This window comes from Pituophis catenifer, unplaced genomic scaffold (assembly GCF_029215685.1).
Source record: "Pituophis catenifer annectens isolate HBS135680 unplaced genomic scaffold, rPitCat1.0.hap2 SCAF_2, whole genome shotgun sequence".
Taxonomy (NCBI): Eukaryota; Metazoa; Chordata; class Lepidosauria; order Squamata; family Colubridae; genus Pituophis; species Pituophis catenifer.
This window is the reverse complement of record NW_027256882.1, coordinates 61119820-61143978: the sequence shown is the minus strand read 5'-3', so window position 1 is coordinate 61143978 and position 24159 is coordinate 61119820. Positions and strand designations below refer to the sequence as shown.

Below are 24159 nucleotides of genomic sequence, written 5' to 3'. Positions count from 1 at the left end.
ATGAGTGTTTATAATTAGAATTGCTTTGACAAATATTGAGTACAACCCACTGTGTAATGCATTTTCACAATTCAGTTTATAGCACAAATGAGAAATATTTCAAGCACTTTCTGTAAGTTTTTGAAATCAAGGTGCCATGGAACCTTACTGAAAACAATAAGAATGCAAGCAACATATTCACAGAGACAAGAATCTTTACAAATAACAGGATATTTATTACCAATAACTTTAAAAAAGATTACATCTGCTAGATCACTGATAAATATCATTTACACTGGGGAGAAAAACTACATAGGCTTTTTTTCTTTTTTCTTTCTTTTGTGGGTTTTTTTGTTTTGTTTTTGTTTTTACATAGAAGTAACCATATCAAACAAAGAAAGGAACACAGCTTGAAATACTGACAATATTTCTCTGATTAACATCCCTAACTTACACAAGTGGAAACCAGATTATGAGTTACTTAATAAATATATTTTGAATGTTTTAAAAGTTACTTTGTATGTTTTGGAAGCAAAAGAGAGAAGTTAGAGGAAAATTTAAACTATCAAGGACAAATTATAAACTTCAGTAGTATATTTTTAAAGTTGGGGAAAATAATTTAAAAAGTCATTTTAATTTTAATTATTATTGTTTCATCTGAGCATAATTACAAAATATTTCCCATAGTAACAAAAATCTTTTTCTATTAATATATTTTTTTTTGCAATTTTTGACAATTATCCAGTGTTCTTGTGCATGCAGACAATTCTGCACAAGCAGATTGTAGGTGCAACACAGCAACTACATGCATTTACAAGCCACTGGATTAGTATTAACAAACTCTGCTCCAGTACTGGTTTTACTGCAATGAATGGCAATAGCATGAAAAAAGCATTATGAAGATTTAAATTCATTTATCAGATTTTAATTGGGGATTTATCAGCATGATAGAAGTGTAAATGTGACAGACCCTGAAAGTTAAACCTTGATATTCAGAACACCCAGAATTAAACTATTTGAAATTCAATGAGATATCTAGACATACAAATTGCTTTTAAAAAGAAAAGTAATTTTAGAGAAAAATTCTGTAGAATATTATTTATCAGACTTTTAAAATGACCCCAGCCAAGCAAGATCCTATCAATATAGAACACAGGTAATTTATGAAATCAATCTATAAAGAACTGTAGGTTACATGTACCTGTCAAAATAAATTTATTTAGTAAAGAAAGCAGCATTTAAAGTCTTCAAGATTTCATGATTAAAATGGTGAAAATGCAGAATGTCATTCATTTATTTAAATAAAAGATTAACATAAATTGTTGAAATGATAACGTTCAGATTTTCACCACACTCAGAAACTTGTCTTTCACTATACAGTAGCAATGTCTGGCATTCATTACATTAAGAGTGATGACACTAAGAGGAATGAATGATAATTTAACGTTTGTTCAATTTTATAGAAATCAGTACATTCAGGTAAAAATCTGTGTTATGTGTTACCAAAACATCCGTAAAGGAAAGAATGCTATGAACTTTCACAAAACCTAAACGCATAGCATGTTTTACTTGTAGTTTATTTATCTGATTAAAAAAGGCAGTCTTGTACGTCCATAGTGGCAGGATTCATCCCATTCTGCATATATGAAGGAGATCCTGAAATATTACTATACTAATTTTTTCTCTTTTCTCTGTCTGCCTCTTTACCCTGCCCTATTCTCTAGATACCTATCCTGGTTGGCAAGGAGCATAAAATTTAGGCTTCGTTGTGGTTATCTAGCATCTAGTTATCTTTCTTCTTCAGAGGGAATTAGAGTGAACCACAATGGAAGCTTTGAGTTATAAGTGATTCTGTTTTTTTGAAGCATTGCGCATAGTGCAGCAAATTTAGGCCTGAAGGAGAAGGCAGGCTTCATCAAATACCTGTGGGAATATTTTCCATGTCCAAATAGACACACACATATACACACACACCCCTGGAAAAATGGACTGAAGCTAAAAATTCATTGTGCATTCTTGTCAACCTATACAATCAATTTAAAATCAGTTACTGACAATTATGGCCATCTGGCCTGAAACATTCCAAACTATATATTTATGCAATGATAATGTCATCAATAGCATTTCATAGCAGAGGGGGGGAAAGAAATCAGTATCTACATCATATATTAACTTTAAAAAAGTCTATAAAACACTAAATATATAATAAAAATATGCATATAAGGACATATGTAAACTGCTTTGGTAACATCGTATTACAGATGTTTTCAGTGCATTGCAGAGTTTCCAAGGAAACTTCAGACAAAGATATATTTGCTTTGAGGAAGTACTGTATAATGCCATTCCTAGAGAAGCATAAAACATTTTTTTTCCAGTAGTAAGATGTACTTGAACAACAATATTACTTAGTACTGGGTGGCTTCAAAACAACTAGCTAAATGTTGCTTAGTTATATTATAAACAGGAAGTCCTTTCAGTATTTTTTGTCATAAACTTGATCTCGCTGTGAGGGAAATCATTATTGTGCTGATGGCTGACAACGTACAAGCATTTGAAGTTGAAGCTCCTGACCCCCTCGCATACGCATCTAAAGAAGAAAGAAATCAAGATGTTTTAATATATCACAGCTTTACCTGAACAAATGAATGAAACTTCTGCCTCAGATGTCATGCACACATTTCCCTACAGCTGTTTTAGATAAAATGCTTTTATGTAAAGACTTCAAAACATGCATATCATGTCTAAATGGGAAAAGATTATTTCAAGCTTCCACTGCTATCCTTTTTCATCCTAATTAAGGAACAGCTTGTACAGCTTTCCATTTTTTTTTTTTTTTGGTGTGGTCATTTTCACTATCTTCACTCTATAAGATAAAGAAAGTTTGAAGTCATTCTCTTTTGATTTCAAGGAGACATCCACATGGTTTTTCTAGCAGCATTGCGGAAAATAGTTTACTCCTACTTTTCTCTCAGAAGTAACTGCAAGGATAGATTCTTCATAACCTTTCATACATGACCTATATTTTTCATAGATCTGATGAAAATGTTTCTAGTTCACAAAGTCTTATCAATGAGGGAATTTCAAAATATAACAAGACTGCTCATTGTTATGACAACAAATCTGTTGAGTAAGGAAATAGCTCAATGTGCACAATTGAATACCTTCAGAGTCCCTTGTTGGAGGCAAAAGAGGCAGTGACTATGAAGGATCCTATTTCATTTTAATTTTCTTCTGGCAGTATTATTTTAGATACGTTTTTATTTTCCCTAAAACGGGCATTATTCTGTCCTTGCAGAAAAATACGCTGGTCTAATGAATAGTTTCACCTTAAAACTCAATGACAAATGAAACAAATACAGATAGCCCTTGACTTACAACAGTTCATTTAGTGACCGTTTGAAGTTACAACATCATTTTAAAAAGTGGACTTATGGCCATTTTTCACACTTATGACTGTTACAGCATCCTCATGGTTACATGATCAAAATTCAGATGCTTGGCAACTGACTCATATTTATGACCTTTGCAATGTCGTAGGATCATGTGATCCCCTTTTATGAACTTCTGACAAGGAAAGTCAATGGGGGAGCCAGATTCACTTAACTAACTTAACAACTGCAGGAATTCATTATTGTGACAAGAAAGGTCGTAAAATGGGGCAAAATTCATTTAACAAACATCTCACTTAGCAACATAAATTTTGGGCTCCATTGTGGTCATAAATTGAGGAATACCTGTAAGACAAATTGAAATGTTGGGTTGTGTGGTGTTTCAAGAATATTTCAGCTTGTCTTTTTAGCTAAGAGGGAGGAGGGTGAGGCTAATTTCTCATGAACCCCTGCTTTAGCATTAAAATTGACATCTTCATGTTTTAAAATTGATATCTTTATGTTTTCTCTATCTTTTTGTCTTGCTGCATGATTGTAATGCCAAATGGAAAGACCAATATTAGCCATGGTAAGGCAGTAGTTATATGGAGCCGTAGTGGTGCAGTGGTTAGAATGCAGTATTGCAGCTTCCCTTCCCATAGCTGGAAGTTCAATCCTAACTGGCTCAAATGTCAGGTTCCAAGTAATGCATCCATCACAAATTGAACTCCGAGGCATTCCGTTTTCTCAAAGAACAAATTTATTTAGATACACCATTTTGGTGTACTTTATACTTAGGTAAACCAATACCATAAACAAAATACTCTTACTTGTTATCTTTGGAATTCGAATCTGTTCACTGCTGTTGCCATCCCCTCCATCACTGATTGGCTTTATTTCTATGATATAATCTTCATCAAAGGGCAATGAAAGCTCCACAGATGTTTTGTTTGTCTCTATAATAGACATACTGTTTTGTCTATTCCATCTATAGAACACCTGCAACATATATTTGATAAAGGGAAATTAGTGTGTAAAAAGAATTACACTGTAAAAGAAATAATTTCTTTTTCTAGGTCCAAAGCATCTTATGTTCTATAATGCAAGTGACTTTTTTTATAGGAAATTATGTCTTCCTGTAGATTAGAAGAAACGTCTGACACATGCTTTTATTTCTTAAAGCTGTTCTTATCTTCATTTAGCTTTGAGAAGTCTAAAAGGAGATATCCCTCATCTTCTGAATTTTGTAGGCTGATTAGAAGGTTGCTTCCATAGACATTTAATTAAAGTGACCCCTGAATGTTAAATGATATGATTGAATCTATAGAGGTGACTTAAAGAGGCTTGAATAACTCCCTGGACCACGTAAATGGAACTGACTGACTACTTATGGAACATAAAGAACTGTGATTAATGTATACATAATCACCTCAGGAAGAGTAACCTCAGGTTTGAACAAAAGTGGAATTTATTAAAACAAGATAAGATGCAACATAAGGAGAACGAGATGGACTGGATGTTTCAAAGCATAAAGGATATGATACCGTTATATCCTTATAAAGAACGCCAGAATCGCCAGAAAGAACATGGTGATTATGGAATTAATGGATGGCATAGATCATAAATTGGAAAATATTATACAAAGGACAATGAGCAATGACTAAGATGCCCAGGAAAGGAAGGAGCTACCAGAAGGAATAGAGGGAAAAACAGAATTGAGGAATCAACGAAAATAAGATGAGGAGTCATCAATAAAATTAATAATGTTTCATGAATCAAACCAGGGGGGAAACATTCTAAGAAGTCTACAAAGAGAACGGGAGGAGCAGGAAGAAACTTGGGGAAGAAGGACAGGGGTCCAGGCTGATAATTTCAAAGCTAGACAGTGGAAGAAGGTAGGGATGGGAGAAACACTTAGATTGACTAGGCAGGATGTAAACACAGATACAGACCGAGATAAAGATTTAAGAGAAGAATATGGGAGGCAAGTTAAAAAAAAAAAGAATAAGTATTAAATATTGATGCGAACAAGAGATGATGGATAGAAAGCGGATAGGAAAAAGAAGAAAGAAAAAATCTTTTTTTTTCTTTTTCTTTTCTTTTCTTATAATGGTGGCAGGAAGAGAAATTAGAACAGAGATAGGAATGTGTTCAATAAGAGATTGAGGGATTACGTGTATATATACCTTTACATATACAAAAGTAATAATAAAATGGAAAAATTAGAGATTGAATGATGGAATTACTAAGTAAGTTTAAATAACATTGTGCTTGGTAAACGTTGAGCAATTAGATAATGAAAAGAACATATTTTAATATAAACATGTGTATTAATACTAGAATTATATAGATTGGATGAAAGCAAAGAATATGAATAGAGTTATTTTGTATGTTTAAATAATATAGTGATTGGCATTAGAATAGTATATTGAAACATTGAATAATGAAACAATGAAAGATAGTATTTAAATATAAACATATTCAAAGAGTGAAATACGGGAAATATGAATAAGAACTAAGTATTAAAAATAGGAAAATTAGAGATTAAATAATGGTATTATTGAGTTTGTTTAAGTAATATGATTTACAGTGGAATAATAAAGTGAAATAATGTAATAAAATGATTTAAGAAAAGAACATATTTTAATATAAACAGGTGTATTAATAGTGGAATCATATAGATTGGAAGAATGTAAAGAATATGAATAGAATTAATTTACATGTTTAAATAATATTGTGATTGGTATTAGAATTGTATATTTAAATACTGAACAATGAAATAATGAAGTATACAAAGTGTATATACAAAGTGCAATACAAAGGGAACGTCTTTTAATACAATAGTGACATGAATAAAAGTTAGAATAAAGACAGAAATAAGAGAAAGGGAATATTAATAGACACATTTTTATAAAATAAGACAAGTGCAAGGTAAGAGGAAGGTTTAGAAACTGAATGGTGGTAATATGTATGTTTAAACAATATGAAATAATGAAAGATTATAATTTGATATAAATGTGTATAACTACTAGAAATATATAAGCTGGATGAATGTGATAACTATGATCAATAGTACTACTTATCTGTACTGTAATGGCACCCAGGTATCACACTGTTCACGCATTGATATGTATATGTAATATAAAATAAAAAACTTGATTAAAAAAAATAGAAGGTTGCTTCCATGACACAAAGTTGAGACTAGTTTAGGCAACTTTATTTTGTAGGATTTGTACTTGCTGCACAAACTACCAAGTACTAATTCCTGTTTTTGAATAATATTTTAATGCCACTGAGACATAAGGAAAACATTTTGCTAGGGGCCCACTACATTCCTAGATATATTTAGTGGCAATTATTTTAATAAGGGACATGACGGCAACACTAGCCTTGTTTGGAAGGCTGGCCATGAGACTTAAGTATCACATGATGGAGTAAACTTCTGTTACTTGCCCCAACTTCTGCCAAACTAGCAGTTCAAAAAGCATGTGAATGCAAGTAGATAAATAGGAACCGCTTTGGTGGGAAGATAACTGCATTCTGAATGTCCTTGGTACACAGTCATGCCAGCCACAGAAACGTCTGGCTCTTTGGCTGTGAATCAGAGATGAGCACCGACTCCTAGAATCAGACATGACTGGACAGGTGAAATCTTTAGCTTTTATCATTTTAAAATTATTTAATTAGAAAGTTAGTAATGGACATAAGGATTACAGCTCAAGTGAACTAACTCATTGCGATTCTTTTATGAGATTTATTTTTTGCAATTATTTCATGTTAATTGTACAAATAACCAAATGTTTTCCTGCCCATTACCTACTTTGTATCCTTTCACTTCAGATTCATTATTCTGTGCTTTAACTTGATCCCAGTTCAGTATAATCTTAGAGTCTGATGAGTTCCATATAATGTTTCCAGGAGGCTGACTTGGAGCTGAATTCAAAATATAGAAGTTTGATTATTATTAAGAAGCAACATTTTTTTTACATAACATAGATTTATCTGTAATGTATGTCAGGTGCTCTAAGTTGAAGATGTATATTTTATAACAAATAGACAAAAGTATGTATTAAAATTCACCAGCATATCCAACGTGACAAACAGATATATAGTAAAACAGAACACAATTCTGTAAACTGATGACAGTTGGGAGCAGGCCGTGTTCCGAACAGAAAACAAATATTTATTTTCCCTGGTCAGCTTTTAATTTTCCATGTCACAATTATAAAATTAAGGCTGACTGAATAGCAGCACAGGTATAATCAATTAAAATACAGGTAGTGCTAATTGAATGAACACTCATTCAATGACTGCTCAAAATTATGATGGTGCTGAATGAGGAGGACGTAAAGATGGAACATTGTAGAATGGCAATCATTGTCGTGTCCCACAATCATGTAATCACAATTTGCAACCTTCACTGCTGGTTTTCAACAAGGAACATCGTTAGCAGGGGGTTATTCAGCCAGATCTATCCGGATCGCATGATCCGGTAGCGCCAGTGGCAGGAGACTCCACCCACTCGCCCGGATGTCATCTCATCCTGTTTTTGACCCTCTGTGCATAGCAGAAGGCTCTGCGCATGCGTGGAGGAGGTGTGTGTGCTCACATTTGCGAGCCGGTAGGGAAAGGTATTTCACCCCTGATCATTATGGAAACTGACAGGAGATTGCAAATGGTAATCATGTGACCTCAGGTTGTGGCAACGGGAGGATTCATCTAATGATGGCCACTGGGATTGCTGCAACTGCGATTGTAGACAGTGTGATCACACAAGGTTGCACTTGACAACCGTGTTGCTTAGTGACAGAGTTGCTGGTCCCTATAACACTTGTAAGAGAAATAATTGAAATAAAAATCCTGTCTTCCCCCATTCACCATACTCACGTGGCTTTTTGGTTGTCACATTGACCACGGCGCTGGATGGTCCCATCCCTGCTGTGTTGTAAGCTTTGACAGCCAAATGGTATAAAGCACTGCTCTTCAAGTTGGTGATTTTTGCAAAAGTCTGATTGGTCATAGTTTTCATTCTTCCAGCCTGCTCTTCTTTATCTCCATGTTTCCAATATCTAACCTATGCACGCATATTTAAATATATTCTTATTTGAAATCTATAGCTATGTAAGACTATTTGCATTACAATTCCAAAGAGATGAAAGTTTCCCTGAAATGTGTGTTTAAATTTTAAAGGAATCCACATGTACCCATTATGTTTAAATTGATGCTACTAAATTTGTAATTGATAAAATACCATTGTTAAAATTCATCTCTTTTGAACATTGCTATTATTATTATCATCTTAATAGCAAGTTAATCATTTCCTTGGGGCAAATCTGTTTTGGGCCAATTAGTTGCACCATTTCAATGTTCATATGCCCTGTGTAAGCAAGGAACTTCCTTTTCATATTTGCTTGGATTCTTGATGGATGGTTAAAATTAGGGATAAACATTTTTTATTTTATATCAAACGAGATGTATGCTCTTAATACCTTTACTACCAAGAGATTTTGCCATTATTCAATTTTAATTCAATAATACAACTTTAATAATAATACAACTTCAGTTATTGAAGAATTTATTTTTAGTACTTTCTCAGCTCTACCTAAATCTTCATAAGGCCTATATATCAGGAGGCAGCAGCCATTCTAAATATTTATTTCATGTATGAAAAAAATACAACCAATTTCTAGCAAATGTTACAACCAACAACTTTCTTGTCTATATCACTTGATGCTCTGATAAATGCTTGTTTTCAAGATACAGGATGTAGAAGTAAAATTTCCCACTTTAACTTCTAGTTAATTATTTTATTTTAATCTAATTAAAATAATATTTGTTTAGTGTTCCTGTGAGTATGAGAGGAAAAACAACATTTGTAATATCGTACACAAAATGGGATTTAGACGATAGGTTACATAGTTCAAGGAATTTGTGGAGGTAGCAAAATGGCTGATTATTTATGCATTTATTGAAACATCTAAGATTTTTATTTGTAGTAGGATGCATTAAGAACTGCAGCCATATGGTTCTGAAGCTTATTGATAGCAATTAGATTTTTTATTTCATTTGTTAATTGTTTTTTCATGCATTAAAAACTGATAAAACATTATAAACCCAACAACCCTGAATGAAAATGTAATGCGCCTACCTCATAGCCCTGTATTCTTCCTTTACTCTGGGTCTCTGGCAGCAAAGACCAAAAGACTTGTATATCGGAAGCGGAAAGGCTTTTGGCAAATACATTGGTGGGAGCTCTGGTGGGTTCTAGAAAATAACACCGTAATTAGCTGTAGTGTCATGACACCTATAAATATCACTAATTTTGAAATCCATTAAGATAAAATCAGGTATAAATGGCCTTAGGCTACCTAAGAACCTGGTTTATTCAGAATTCTGAAAATTGTATTTATGCATAGCACCCAGTCATCTTACTAGAACAGGGGTCCCCATCCCCTCATTCACTGGTACCTGTCTGTAGCCTGTTAGGAATTGGGCTGCACAAGTAGCGTGCAAGTGAGCGAAGCTTCATCTGCACATATGTGGGATCTAGATTATGCATAAACCATCCTCCCCAGTCTGCAAAAATTGAAGACAATTTTTCATCTGAAACCAGTCCCTGGTACCAGAAAGGTTGGGCATTGCTGTACTAGAAGGAACTTCTAATTAAGCCACATCAAAACATTATGTAATATTTAATCTGGAATCTCTAATTTACAGACTACGAGGCCAAGAACAAATTATTTCTATCCTCCTAAGAGTAAGAACAAAGTGATTCGTTCTTACTCATAGGTTTGATGATGAAAATTGGCAAAAAAACAACAACCCTATAGCCATGATGGCGAACCTATGGCACGTGTGCCCCAGGTGTCACGCAGTGCCCTCTCTGTGGGCATGTGAGCCATTGCTCCAGTTTAGCTCCGCTGTGCATGCACACGTACCTCCCACCAGCCACCTGGTCTTCAGGTCTCTGCCGTGCATGCGTGGAGGACTGGACACATGCAGGGAGGCCACACGCACATGCACAGAGGGTGGGGTGCATGCTGGAGGGCTTCACGTGCATGCGTGGGGGGTGGGGACATGCAGGGGGCTGTGCATTCATGCACGGGGCAGGGTGCATGCACAGGGGCCGCAAACACATTGCATTTTGGAGGTTCGGGCACGCATGCGACATTGGACACTTAGTCCAGAAAATGTTAGCCATCACTGCCCATTAGGGTTTCCTCTTTTTTAATGGTGCCATCATCTCTAACATAATTTATAACTCAAATTAGACTTGTTACCATCTTTTGGATTCAATCACATTAAATGCTATGTAAATGTTACATAACAGCAGAGTAGAGAATAATATTACATTATTTAGCAGTTACACTTTAATATCTGTCTAAAACAGTGGTTCCCAACCTTTATTTGGCCATGACCCACCTAAGCATCTCTAAAATCTTGATCCTCTCCCCCCCCCGATGACGTATAATTCTTAGTATTCAAAAAATGACTCCTACTTACGAGGAGGAAGCCTAAAAGGCCATTAACTTGGTTTAAACAAGGTTCCAATTGCCCCCATTAAAAATCAAATTCCCTCCCTGTAAAGCATGGGCCCCATTTTAGGAACTACTGGTCTAAATTCTACCTGATTAGGTGGATGTTAACATGTTTTAAAAACAACTAAAGTTGAGGGAAATGTACAGATCCTATGGTTGAATTCATAAGCATTCATGAAACTATGTGTGGCTATAGAAACAAACAAAAAATGGCAAACTGAAAGAGGAGCTAGTGTTGTTAAGTACCTAAATCATGTCGACTCTTTGTGACTTAAAGCATCAAGGTTAACAGGCCCGTCTGTCCTACACTGTTTCCTGGAGTTTGCCTAAATTCATATTCATTGTGTCAATGATACTATCTAAACATCTTATCCTCTGCCATCCTTTTTTTTCCTTTTGCATTTAATCTTTCCCAACATCAGAGTCTTTTCCAATGAGTCCTCTCTTCTCATTTGATGGCCAAAGTGTTTTAAGCTTCAGCTTCAGTATCTGCCCTTTCAAAGGACAGTCAGGGTTGATTTCTTTCAGGAAGAAGAGTTAGTAAATCCTGATTATTTTCAGCTTTCAGATCTTTTGAATATGATTATAATCAGGCTGAGATAGGCTGATGATTTTTAAATCTGACTGCCAGCCAATCTTCAGAATTTTAGGCAAAACCTGACTTTGAGTTTAGACAAAACTGTATTTGAGATTAATTTGAAACTCTGATGAGATTCAGGTCTTTAAAAACTGAACTTGTTCAGATTATGATTTACAGCTGAGTATGATTATCTCCATTGTGGGGATTATCCAATTATGTTCAAAAAATCAAGTAAGATTTTATTGCTAAAATTAATTTAGAGAAAAATGTACTGCTATAGTGAGATAAGGGAATAGTTTATAATTAGACAAGATTAATTCGTGCTAAATTTCAATACCATTCTTCAGAGAATAAATGCTCAACAGACATTAATTATGCATATCTGTTTATATGTACACACATACATACACATAAAATAGGGTTAGCAATTATCAAAAGGGTTTACAAAACATTATCACAATCCTCATGTAATTTCGGAATAGGTTTAAACTTAATATGCAAACATGCCACTGCATGTGCTGCCAACACTGATAATAGTGCCATTAAGCATTAAAATGAGAAATTAACATTTTAATTTGTGAAAATATTTTGACCCAAAAGGTCCTCTTAAACCTCTCAATGAGCAGTGTAACATAATGCATGTCTCGAATGAATTATCTCATTCTTCAAACAAAATGTCACCATGATTAATATTAATTTACAAGAGAATGAAAGCTAAAATTGGGTACATGCCATTTCTTAGCAGCATATGTGGACATTAACAATAAGAGGGACGCAAGGCCATTTCGAAAACAACCAGCTTATCATATACTGCCAGATTATTTGGCTAGGCTTACCTTCATCGGCTGAATAAACAACGGTGATAGAGCTGAAAGGACCTTCTCCTTTGTTGTTGTACACTCCAACTTTAACTTCGTATGGTGAAAATGGAGGTAAACTCTCATTCCGAAACACATATTTGGAGGCATCTGGTGAAACCACTACAGTCTGCATCCAGCTTATGGTACCAACTGGTCTGAAGGCAACAACATAGCCAAAGCCTCCTCCATTCTGTAACTCTTCTGGCACTGTCTATACCAAGAGAAGAAACATGGAAACAGGTTGATGAGTAGCTTGTGCTTGTTAAGAGGCACAGTAACATTTATCCCAGAAAAAAAAAATACTAGAACTAAGTAGTTCACCCTGGAACACTTTTTCCTGGCAAAGGAAATAAGCACTCAATTTTAAAAGCATCCTATGTTTTACTGCTAATTTGTTTCAGACTGTTCGTGTCCTTTTAATAGTCTATTTGCTTTTTGAAAAGGCTTTAGTCCCAAAATAGTATAAATTAGAAGAAGAACAAACTATACTTATAAACATTACAGACAGTTAGTAATCAAGGCCGATGCATCTAACAGCCATCTGTGAAGAGACAATTGTAAGTTTATTATCTCCCATAAATGCGCTAACTGTGGTTTGATCCAAGTAAAGGTTATACTCAAGAATCGAATAAACTGCTTATGCAGATGGAAGATTACTTTCTCCTTTATATAGCAGCTACAATTCTTGACAACAATAGCTGAATAGCATCCTTCTTTAGCTCCAAGTCACAAATGTGAGAAAGGCATCTATTACAGTATTTTTGAAGCAGAGTAAGAAAAGAGCTTTAGCAACTGCTTAGGTTTTTCTAAAAGCATCTTGGTGGAGCTTAGAAATGTTTATGGTTCTTTAGCAATGCTTTACAGTAAATGGAAACTTTATGCCTTAGGTTCCCCCCCCCCAAATTCTATCAGTTATATTCTCATTCCCATGAAGTATATGCTAGTTCTTCTTCGATATGAAGATCTACTGTACATAATCAAGGTTGGTTGAACTATTAGGCAGAAGATGAGAACCACTTTAGGATGAAAAATATCAATCATCAACTCTACTTTAGCCTTTGCGCTATCTATAACAACTGTCCTGCGTCTCTGGGAATTCTGGAAGTTAAAATGTGCGTAGCTTAAGGTTACTAAAGTTGAGAAATATTGGTCTACTCAATAAATTTATAGCACAGAATTTAAGAGGAGAGTATGCCGCCTTGTTCTTTGTTTCAGTATGGTGTTCACCCTGTCCTTCTATAGTTTTGATCTAGGAAGGACTGATAGTAAGTAACCAATTATCTTGTCATTTTACAGCATGATTAATCCTGTAAATAAGGAATAGTCAATAGGTTTGCTGGAATTCCATGAGGTCCAATCAAAATGTGAAAACTTGGAAGTAGATGGCAGAAAATAGAAGTTAATAAAGTGTACCTCTTAAGATTAAAACAGTGTTGGCTGTTCTGGAATGTGATAAAACTGATATGATCATCCCATATTTGGTGTAGGATACTGCTATTTTATTTCTAATTTTTTTCTTTTAGTAGCCTCTCTACCAAAAGAGTTATTACGTTTGCCCTAAGAGCAAAGACCTAATTCTATGAATTACACAAGGATAAAACTTCACCCAACTTGGAAATATAGACCTCAATATTTTGATGCTAATTTTTATGCATCACTTCGATTGTTTGGGTTTTTTTTGGTTTAATTGGACAGCACATAAGCCTGCTCTTTATATCATTAAGAGAAAAAGCCAACAGCCCTGGCTCCTTCATCCTGCTGGTAAACTTGCAGAGATTATTAACTATGAGCAGCTAAGACTTCTGCTTAAATTGTTTTGTTTTGTGTGTGGGATGTAACAATTTTCCTTTGGATTTTAGGTTTGGACAGTTAGGATTCTTGTGCTCATTTCTGAGCTCACAGTCAAACAGCTAGCAATAAAGATTTTCTGCTGTGTTGTATTATACCTGAATGCTTTTCTGAATTTCAATGGCTGGTAAGTGTCACTAGTTACCCACTTATTCATCCTTGTTTGGTTCCTACATGCTGTCTGTTTTGTGTACCTTGTGCCATGCATTTGTATAAAGGAATGGCATGCATAAAAGATGGAATACATGGGGCTTATTCAAGGTAGGTTAAGTGGCAAAAGGATTTGGTTTAGCAGATTTCTGCTGTGTAACATTTGGAAAAATACCAGAATGTCAATTTCTAAGAACATTAATCAACAAGTAATTTGCAAAAAAAAAAAAAAAAGTGGCTCTCAAGTGAACTGATTAAGGCAATGCAAGTGGAAAAATAACAGAGCCATATGCAGCACTAGATTCACTACCTACAAAATACCACCGCTGTGTGAGATGCACTGGCTTCCAATAATATGCAATTCATATAGAATTTTCATCCTATCAGCCTTCCTCTTCCCAATGGTTTCTGCCTATCCCAGCAGATCTGGTAGATTCTGCATTCCATCAGTGAGTAATGTCATCCATTGGGTCCTAGGAAGTGGAATTTCTCTGCCATGTCTCCCACATAACCCACCTCCAAGGTATGGACAGCTCAACTTTGGTGGCCTTATGGAAATTGGCCTTTTCCCCAGAGATAGGGGGCAGGTTGTTAGTTTAGGAGCTTCACTGTGTATATATATATATCATAGGTGTTTTTTGCTTTTAGTGAGAGGACCATTTTTTTGTGTGATTGTGTTTTATTATTGCTGGTGTTTTATATGATATGTGCACCACCAAGAGTTTTGTCAGAGAAATGCAGCCTTACAAATTTGATCAATCAATCAATCAATCAATCAATCAATCAATCAATCAATCCCTAGATATGGAAAAAAAATCTGCCTATAATTGCCCAAGCCTGCAAGAATTTATAAAAATAGGCTGGATCCATAGTGTTTCTGAGCTATCATACAGAATATGACACATTTTCCACCTTGACTTTTTTGGACCTCAAGTTAGACTGGCCAACTAGACTGCATTATGGAAAGTGTGTGTGTGTGTGTGTGTGTGTGTGTGTGTGTATTTGTAAGTGAGAGAGAAAGAATGAGAAACAAGGATTAAAGCTTTTAGTTCAGAGAGTGAAAAACCAAAGTTACAGCCACATTTGTTTCTATGTATTCACATTCTCTGAATAATTATAACAAGTAGCATTGAAGCTATTAAAAAAAACTCTGAAAAAGAAAGGTAGCAATGTTGTATGTTCACTTTTTGCACCTCTTTCTCAGTAAAACCTTTAAAGCATATTTATTTCATGCTCAAATTTAGTTCTCTTTAGAAGTACTAAAACCTAGGCCTTTGAAACTGTTCAAACTATTGGATTACAGATCTCCAGTTTTTCAGCAATATCTCTCTCCACACACTTGTATGTTGTTTCTACTTTTGCAGATGAAACATACAGTATAAATTATGAAGCAAAGAACATAACTACTTTAACAAAGATGTAGACTGTAGGCTGAAGTGTGGTATAAACTACTAGCAAGCTGTCCAATTTTGAGGCAACTACCTGACAAGAAACCTGTTTCCAAAATTTCTAAGTTTATTAACTTTCATCATCATTATTATATTTCTTTCATAAACATTGTTCCTGACAAACCCTTTACATAAATTGTGATTGTTTGGATTGTGGCGATAAGGATGTTGTGCTATTGATCACTTTATTATGAAGCCGCCTCAATGTCTGGTTAGTTTTGCTGATCTTCGAATCAATTTCTTTGTCCAAAGACCCAAAACTTGAGATGATGCTTCCCAAGTATCACCTGCCAGATATAACCCTTTCAAGTCACAGACAATCAACTGATCATTAGGAAAATAAATGACTTCCCTCCTGAATCCATATCACTTACCTCCCATGTTATAACCAATTCAGATTTAGTACCACCACCTCCACTGACGTTGGCTGGAGTGACTTCAGGAACTGCAAAAGGGAAGAAAAATACTGTACTGTAGCAACCAGGCCAAAATGCAAATCCGATGCTATAATAACTTATTGTAAAGATTTTAGACATAAGTTTGTTAGGACTTAAGACAAACCCAGTTGCTTGAAATTTCAAGGCGATTTGCACAACCAAATTTGCTTTTCCTATTTTTTTCAGATTTTTTTTTTTGCATATTATATATTTTTAATTAAGATGAGCTTGCTTTTCAATGGAATATTATTTATTGCGCTTTTCCTCCATAACTGCATTGCTACAAATGTCCTGAATCTTCTTGCAATTAATGACTTCAGTCAGCTTTCTCAAACTGTGGTTCATGACCTCAGGTGGAAAAGAACAGTGAGGGAGGTTTTAATTTTTTTTTTTTTTTAAAAACTTGTATTAGGGACAGATTGAACCTTGGATTTTTGAATATTGCTAAATTTAGAAACCATTTTTAAAAAAGGAGCTTCCTTTTCTAATAGAAGTATGAGGATTCTGTGAACTATAAACAATTCTGTACTATATTCTTGATGTTTTGCTATGTCTTTTTGGTATATCTGCTGCCTGTTGTGGTATTTTGTACATTCCATAAAAGTGTACATATTAAGTGTACTTATGAGTGAATTTTAGTTTTTCTTAATCAATGATTTTTTTATGTAAAAATTATTAAAAGATAAATTTTCTTTTGAAAATAATTTAAAAATGAGTAAAACCACACCTATACGAAACTATTAGTTCATTTAACCATCAATGTGACCGACTCATTTTAGAACTGTTAACACTTATGACTGTGATGGTCCCATTATGGACATAACTAGGATCACTTTTATATTAAATGCATTTTTCCCTTACTTGTGAAATGATTAAGCCAAATATGTGCTTTATTGAGTATCAAGAAATATTGATTGAAATATTGTTTCTTTTTATAATCCTACTTACGGGCCTCTTCAGTTCTTCGTTTCTCTGATGGTTTGCTTGGTTCCCCAATTCCAATAAGGCTGGCAGCTACTATTCGGAATTCATATTCAACCCATGGGTTTAAGCCCACCACCGTTGCTGTAAATGTATTTCCGTCAATGACATCAGGCACTGGAAGAAATGTTGTGGGTCAGGAAACAGAATGAAAAAAAAGTATGCCTGGTAATCACTGTATAATTGAAAAAAACATTATATACATATAATTTTAAAGGTTCAAAATTTAATGCTGAAGAAACACAGCAAGCAGGACAACAGAACAGAAACTGAGTGGAAATAATAGACTCCTAGACTACAGAATTTAACTATGAGTTGGCTGGTCTTATTTTTCATCAATACTGAATTTATGGTTAAAATCACAGCAGAAGAGGTGGTAATCAGTTGAATACCATAATTGAGTAGTTATAAATAATTTGACAGATATAAAACAAACAAACAAATGGTTTGGGGATTGGGTGCAAGAGGCTAAATAAGAAGCTGTCACCAGACTGAATAAAATTCAAACAAAAGAATGAAATATATTGAAATGAAACGGTGAAGTAAGGGTTCACTGCAAGGAGTATTAAGATACTGTATGTGTGTGACGTTTGTAATGAAATTGTAGAATTGAAATGAATGCTATAAGTACAGTACTAATGCCCAAGGAAAGAATTCTAAAAAAAGAAATTTAAAAAATGCTTCTAACAATGTTGAAAATGTTAAATCTTAGGAATAGATGGTACTGATACTGAAAAAAATCTTAAAATATGAATGTGGTTTGCCTGTGGAGCAGCATTATCACTTGTCTAACCCAAGTGTGAAGACTGCATTTGTGCTTAACATACGAAGAATGGCATTGTTTTCTGTTCAGAACCAAAGGTAGGTTGCTCATCCTAGCATGACTGGCAGAATTCTGACTAAAAAAGATAGGGGTGTTAACAAAAAAACAAAATTTGATAAGAGCAGTAGAGCTTTATTCCAGGCACAGAGGGTGCAGATTAAATGTTGCTGTTTAGCAGGTAATTAAGACATGTATGATTGGGAAATGCCTATTGTATGCTTCTTAATTTAATGAAGAGAATAGGCTTGAGTCATGTAGTGCTTTGATCAGGCAAATAGTAAGTGTACATCTGATGCAGTGGTGGGATGCTCCCGGTTCTGTCTGGTTCTTTAGAACCGGTAGTAAAAGCGGTGGGATGCTCTGCCCACCCGCCCGGATGTCATAATTGACGATCTGCGCATGCACAGAAGTGTGCTTACACAAGCAAACCGAGCACCCATGTGCGCTCCCGTTGCAAACCAGTAGTAAAGGTAAGTAGACCCCACCCCTGATCTGATGGATATAAAACATGTATGACACTAAATAGGATGGTTCAACAACAAACAGGGACTAGGACAAGGATGTATGTTAGCTCCTTGTTCAATGTATTCATTAAATAATGCTTTAGTGAAATTAGAAGTATGTTTGTTAATTGTCTAAATGTGTATCTAATTTTGCATGTAAGGGATGCTGTGTTTTTGGGGTGACAACTGGAATGATTCATTGTGAATATTACATAATACATATAATACAAGGAAAATTAAGATGGAACAAGGCTGGGTCAAAGTGTGTTGAGTGATTGCGAGTTATATATACATGATAAAAAACAAATGCAAAACTAGAGAAATAAATGCATTTGTGTACCTTAGAAGGACATTTACTAAAGATTATAAACTTTATGGAGAATTTTTAAGGTGTGTAAACGCTAGTTAGTGGAAAGTACATGGTCTGTTAAGAGAAATGCATATTTTTCAAAAGAAGCAAGAGGAGTTGGGTATAGAAGCATCCTTCTGCCAACTTTGTCACAAGGAATGTTGGCTGTGTCAGGAAAAACAAAAAGCTGAATGGAACAGGAATATGGTACTTAAGGTAAAGAAAGAACGTTTACAGAGATTCTCAATCATCCAGGTTATGGTTGTCCCAAAGGTGCTTTTTCCAGAGGCAACTAGACTTCTTTGCTTTTCCTTGAAAGGAAAGGAAAAACAAGATCCAGTTGCCTCTGGAAAAAGCACCTTTGGGACAGTAAAGAAAGAATGTGTGGTGAAAGAATATGGATAGAAAAGAATTGATTGAGTGAATTGATATAAATTAGATTTAGTTATAGTTCCTTCTCTTTTTCTTCTTTCTTATGCTTTGCTGTGCACTGTACAATATTGCTCACCATTAAAGGAACAACATGATGAATATGAACTTGTAGGAATTATTGATTTTCTTACTTTCTCTATGAAGATCATCGTATATACTGTATGTTCTGTTTATCAATATTACATTTTATAGATTCACGCTGACTTGACCATTTTGTGTATATAGAAAAGTTTAAAAATCCCACTCTGTATGCTTTGAAGTACTTGTCTACCTGTATTTACTCCTTGCCATCCAACTGAAAATGGGGTCCTTGCTTGAATAACGTATGTTGTAATGGGACTGCGGTTATCTGCTCCTGGTCTCCAAGAAACCTGAGCTGTAGTGTCTGTTATCTCATCAATTGTCACAGCTTCAGGAGGACCGGGGGGACCTGTTATGAAACATCCAAAATAAACAAAAATACATTTTGGTTCCCCTCAGTGAGATATACATAGCAAATAGCCTGCAGAAGTAGTCCACATTTAAGATGAAGAGTTGCAAGACTTTCCTGTTCAATTCTAAGAAAAAAAAAATGGTATTATAAAAATCTGTTCTTTGTAGAAAGAAACTGTGGGAGATCCAGATGCAAAATATATTGTCCAAAGTAGCCCAATGATTTCAGTGTTTGAACTATTCTACACTGCCTACTTCCGCAGAGTTTTCAGAGCCCATGATGGTGATGTAAACTATACAACAAACTTGAAATATTTGGGATATTTTGGGCATTACCTTTTTGATTTGGATCAATTGAAATTCTTGGCACTAAAGGAGAACTTCTGTTATAAAACTTCCTTTGGATGCTAAATTTATTCTGACATAGATAAACTTTAAATATAGTGACTAAAGTTATGTTTTAACAGAGAGATGTGTTCTTTAGCACAAGAGACACAAGTATTATTGTTTTTGCCCATGTAAAAGGGCAAAAAAAGGACTCAGCAAATCCTTTCTTATACAGTAGCTCAGTTTTTAAAAGGGGTTTATAAGAAAATAGGGAAAAAATGAAAAAAAAAAAAGAACATTTGCAATGGTGAAAAATACAAAATGTTTAAATTCCTAAAATCTTTCTAATCTGAACCTAGAATGTTATCAGTAAGAATGCTACAGACTTTCAATATAATCCTATTCACATTCATAGAGAAGTAAGCCCTAAAGGCTCAGTGGTTTATCTTTTCAGATAAGTGTGCCTTAGCCTGAAACACTTATCTGGTGTAATCTTTGCATGTCTTCTTGGAAATTGAGTGTTTCAATGACATCCTTACATTACCTCTTTGTGCAATATGACAGTGAGCTTAGAAATGGTTAATATCTGGGAGGAGGCAAAATGATTTCATGAATTATGTCACAAATCTGGGTTGTTTGGGTTTTGGGTTTTTTTTTTGCATGAAAACCGTGATGTGGAATACTGTCTTGTCTGACTTGGGAACCTTCTGCTGACCTGTAAAAAGGTAAAGGTTTCCCTGTTAGTTACGTCCGGCATGATGCTCATCTCCGTTTCTTGGCTGAGGGAGCCAGCATTGTCCAAAGACAATTTCCATGTTCATGTGGCCTGCATGGCTATAAGCCAAAGGCGCATGGAACACTATTACCTTCCCATCAAAATAATATCAATGTATCTACTCGCATTTTCATGCTTTCTAACTGCTATGTTAGGCAGGAGCTGAGACAAGTAACGGTAACTCACCCGTTGCACGGAGCTTGGGTCTTGAACCTGGGCTGTCAACTGCACAGCTGAGAAGCTCAGCATCTTTAACCGCTGAGCCATTGTGCCCCCTCAGTGCTGACCTGTATCACTATAATTTTTACTAGGAGATGGCCATAATTATATGGCCAACTGGCCATATAATTAGAGCAAATCTGAGCAGTGAGGGCAGAGAAATCTATTCACTGAGGATTTCCCCAGATCTGGAATATTCTCATTTCAGATATTCACCAAAATCCAATAGAATGCCTTTCTGAGTAAAAGACTTTATTAGGGAAAAAAAATTACTGACTGAGGATCAGCATATGAGAAGCAATAACAACTTGTCATTCTCTCTACCTCTTATTGCTTGTTTGCCAATTGCCCTCCGTACAGTAACATAGCTGGGAATCATATTGGTTACACCAAACTATACCCCTGAAGAATGATGTAAGTTTATTAGCCCAATAATTGTACTTCGGTGCCCATGGAGGCTTCATCCCATTCCCCTCTATTTGGTACCTTGTTTTTGTTTTTTAACATTCCTTTTCCCCATATCCCACATTCTGGAGGTCTTCCATTCCTCAGGAAATAGATGGGAAATCTCTGTTTTAAGGGTGAAATCATAGTGATGACTGAGAGTTGAAGTCACAATTTTAGCTGCTCTTTTCAAAATGATATTGAAAATGAAACTTTAAAAATAAAGTAGATTTAACATTTAAATTTTAATTTATTTATTTTATACTACAGGCTATACTGTCAGGAACTTTGACATACAGTATTAAATAAGTCTTAACAATATAGCTTGAACTGTACATACATATTCCATAAATCAATTATTGACAAGCATGCAATTTTAGTTTACTAAATATATGTGTCGGACTTGCAAAAGACATATTATTTAATTTCAGTAATAACATTATGAAATGTTCTAATGTCACCTTAGGCTGCACTTACTAAAAAATAAACCCTTTGAATTTAATGGGACTGACTCTTTAAGTAAGCATACACCAAATTATGATCGTAGTAAGTTTTCATCACGATGATACTTTTTCTATAAAAGTTATCTCTATTGATCATTAGAGCTGTGTGTATAGTATGTTGTGGTTTGTAATCTTGTATCTTTCGCCCTGATGCTTTTAAAAATGGCTGCTTAAAGAAGATTCACCAGCTGTGAGAATAAATAGTTGAATGTGTTTGCTGGAAGCACGTAGCACAGTCTTTCCAAGAGTAGATCCCATAGTAACACATCAAATGTAAAATGTAAAAATACAATTAAATGGGATTTGTGCCGAAGACTGTAATTTAAAAAAAAACAAATTGATTTGACATTAATAGAAAGCCTTTGCTTCACTTTTAGTAAGGTGCTACAGAGTGCTTTAACAGAATAACAGAGTTGGAAGGGACTTTGGAGGTCTCCTAGTCCAACCCTCTGCTCAAGCAAGACACCCTTTACCATTCCAGACAAGTGGCTGTCCAGTATCTTCTTAAGTGATGGAGCACCCACAACTTCTGAAGGCAAGCCATTCCATTGGTTAATTGTTCTCATTATTAGGAAATTTCTCCCTAGTCCTTTGTTTTTTAATCATTTGCCAGTTTATTTTGCCAAATAGGATGGTGAAACTAAATTTGTACACTTAAATGAAATGTCAGTTACAATGACAAGGGAGTTTTAGACTAAGTTAGGCTCTAACTCATTTGGTTGATTAAGCAAATGTAGGTTTTTTGTCATGAATGAACATCAGTAACTGAAAGGAAAGTTTGGCTGGTGTTTCTTTTTTTCCACTAGATGGTGCAGTGTGGCTAGAAAATGGAGCACTAAAAAAAAAAAAATCCCTACAACTCCAGATGCAAGAAAAAAGAAATTCACTATGTTCGCGGACCTCTGTAATGTATTTTCTTTTAAAAGACTCCTAATAAAATGTAAGATTATTTCCCCCAAAATGATGTATATACTTAAGAACTTCAAGTATTACAGATTTTAAATATTTAGCAGCCTAATTTCTGAGTATTTAAATTGTTCATTGAACCTTGTTCTCATGAAGTGGAGCAGGCGTTTACCAAAGCTACAATATATCTTAATTCCAAGAGGGAGCAGCCGATAAACTGCAGCTGCCTTTTTAAACGGACAATGAACATGCCCTCCATTCTCCCACTTCCCAGCTACTCTAGAATAGCTAGACTAGACTAGAAAGTCTTCCATTCTGCTTTTCAAGGGAAAATATAATATATATAAAAGAAATACACTGAATTAAAGCAGAAGCATTATACAGGATTAGCTGCCATTACAAAATAAATGTGAGTAAAAATCTGATCAAGGTATTCACCTGATTGATACAGAGTTATTTATTGCATTTAATAAGAATCAATGATTTTATTCAAGAGCTGCGTTACAGCAGGCCCACATCTCTATGTTGTCAAAACCTGGACTAGATTTGTTCCTGTATATATTACATCGAAGAGGTACAAAACATTACCTGGAGTCTCATACAGGTAATCCTCAACTCACAACCATGATTGAGACAAGACTTTCCATTGCTAAGTGATGCAGTCGTAAGGTCAGATGTCACTTCACCACCTATTTTAGCAAAGGTAATCCTGGCACTTCCCATTGACGATGTTAAACAAATTCTGATACTGGAGGACTCATCCCAATCCAAGCCATTCTGGTCTATGTTCCTCAAGGTAAGGAGCTGCCTCAAATTCCCCCCACCTGCTTATCTTTCTCTCCCCATCTCTTTCCTTTTGGTCACCCTACCTCTTACTTTGCAAGGAGGCAAGATTGCTCAGAATCATGCAGCTCTGAAGGTGCTTGACACACTCCCCCTCAGGAGCTTCTTGGCATGCTGCAGCTCTGGGGATGCAAGAAGTCCCTGAGCTGTAGCATAGTGTGAAAAGCCACAGCCATCTCCGGAAGCCTCAGCTGCCCCAGAAATGCAACAGGGGCTTTCTTGGCATACCATGGCTCTGGGATTGCAAGAAGCTCCTGTGCCACAGTGCAGTGCGAAGCCCTTTGCAGCATGAAACCCAGCCAGAGCTCGACCAGCACCGCAACACAAAGCTGCAGCCACGCCAACTAAGCCCCAGGCACAGCTGTCCTTTCTCTTCACGCTGCACTCAGGCCTCTACTGTCCCTGCTCTGCTGC

At 35.3% G+C, this 24159-nt stretch overlaps 1 protein-coding gene across 2 annotated transcripts in view; it reads right to left on the bottom strand.

The window, feature by feature from the left end:
* Window positions 1–2465: 2465 nt before the first annotated feature.
* Window positions 2466–24159, bottom strand: part of LOC139312246 (contactin-4-like) — a 248694-nt gene continuing 227000 nt past the window's right edge. For both annotated transcript variants that reach the window (XM_070936863.1, XM_070936862.1), the window contains 9 exons: window positions 19568–19726; window positions 17157–17306; window positions 16146–16216; window positions 12302–12536; window positions 9496–9611; window positions 8235–8421; window positions 7168–7280; window positions 4178–4346; window positions 2466–2566 (listed from right to left, as the gene is read on the bottom strand). In XM_070936863.1, the coding sequence (XP_070792964.1) occupies window positions 2466–2566; window positions 4178–4346; window positions 7168–7280; window positions 8235–8421; window positions 9496–9611; window positions 12302–12536; window positions 16146–16216; window positions 17157–17306; window positions 19568–19726 (1301 nt within the window). The remainder of the gene's footprint in view (window positions 2567–4177; window positions 4347–7167; window positions 7281–8234; window positions 8422–9495; window positions 9612–12301; window positions 12537–16145; window positions 16217–17156; window positions 17307–19567; window positions 19727–24159) is intronic.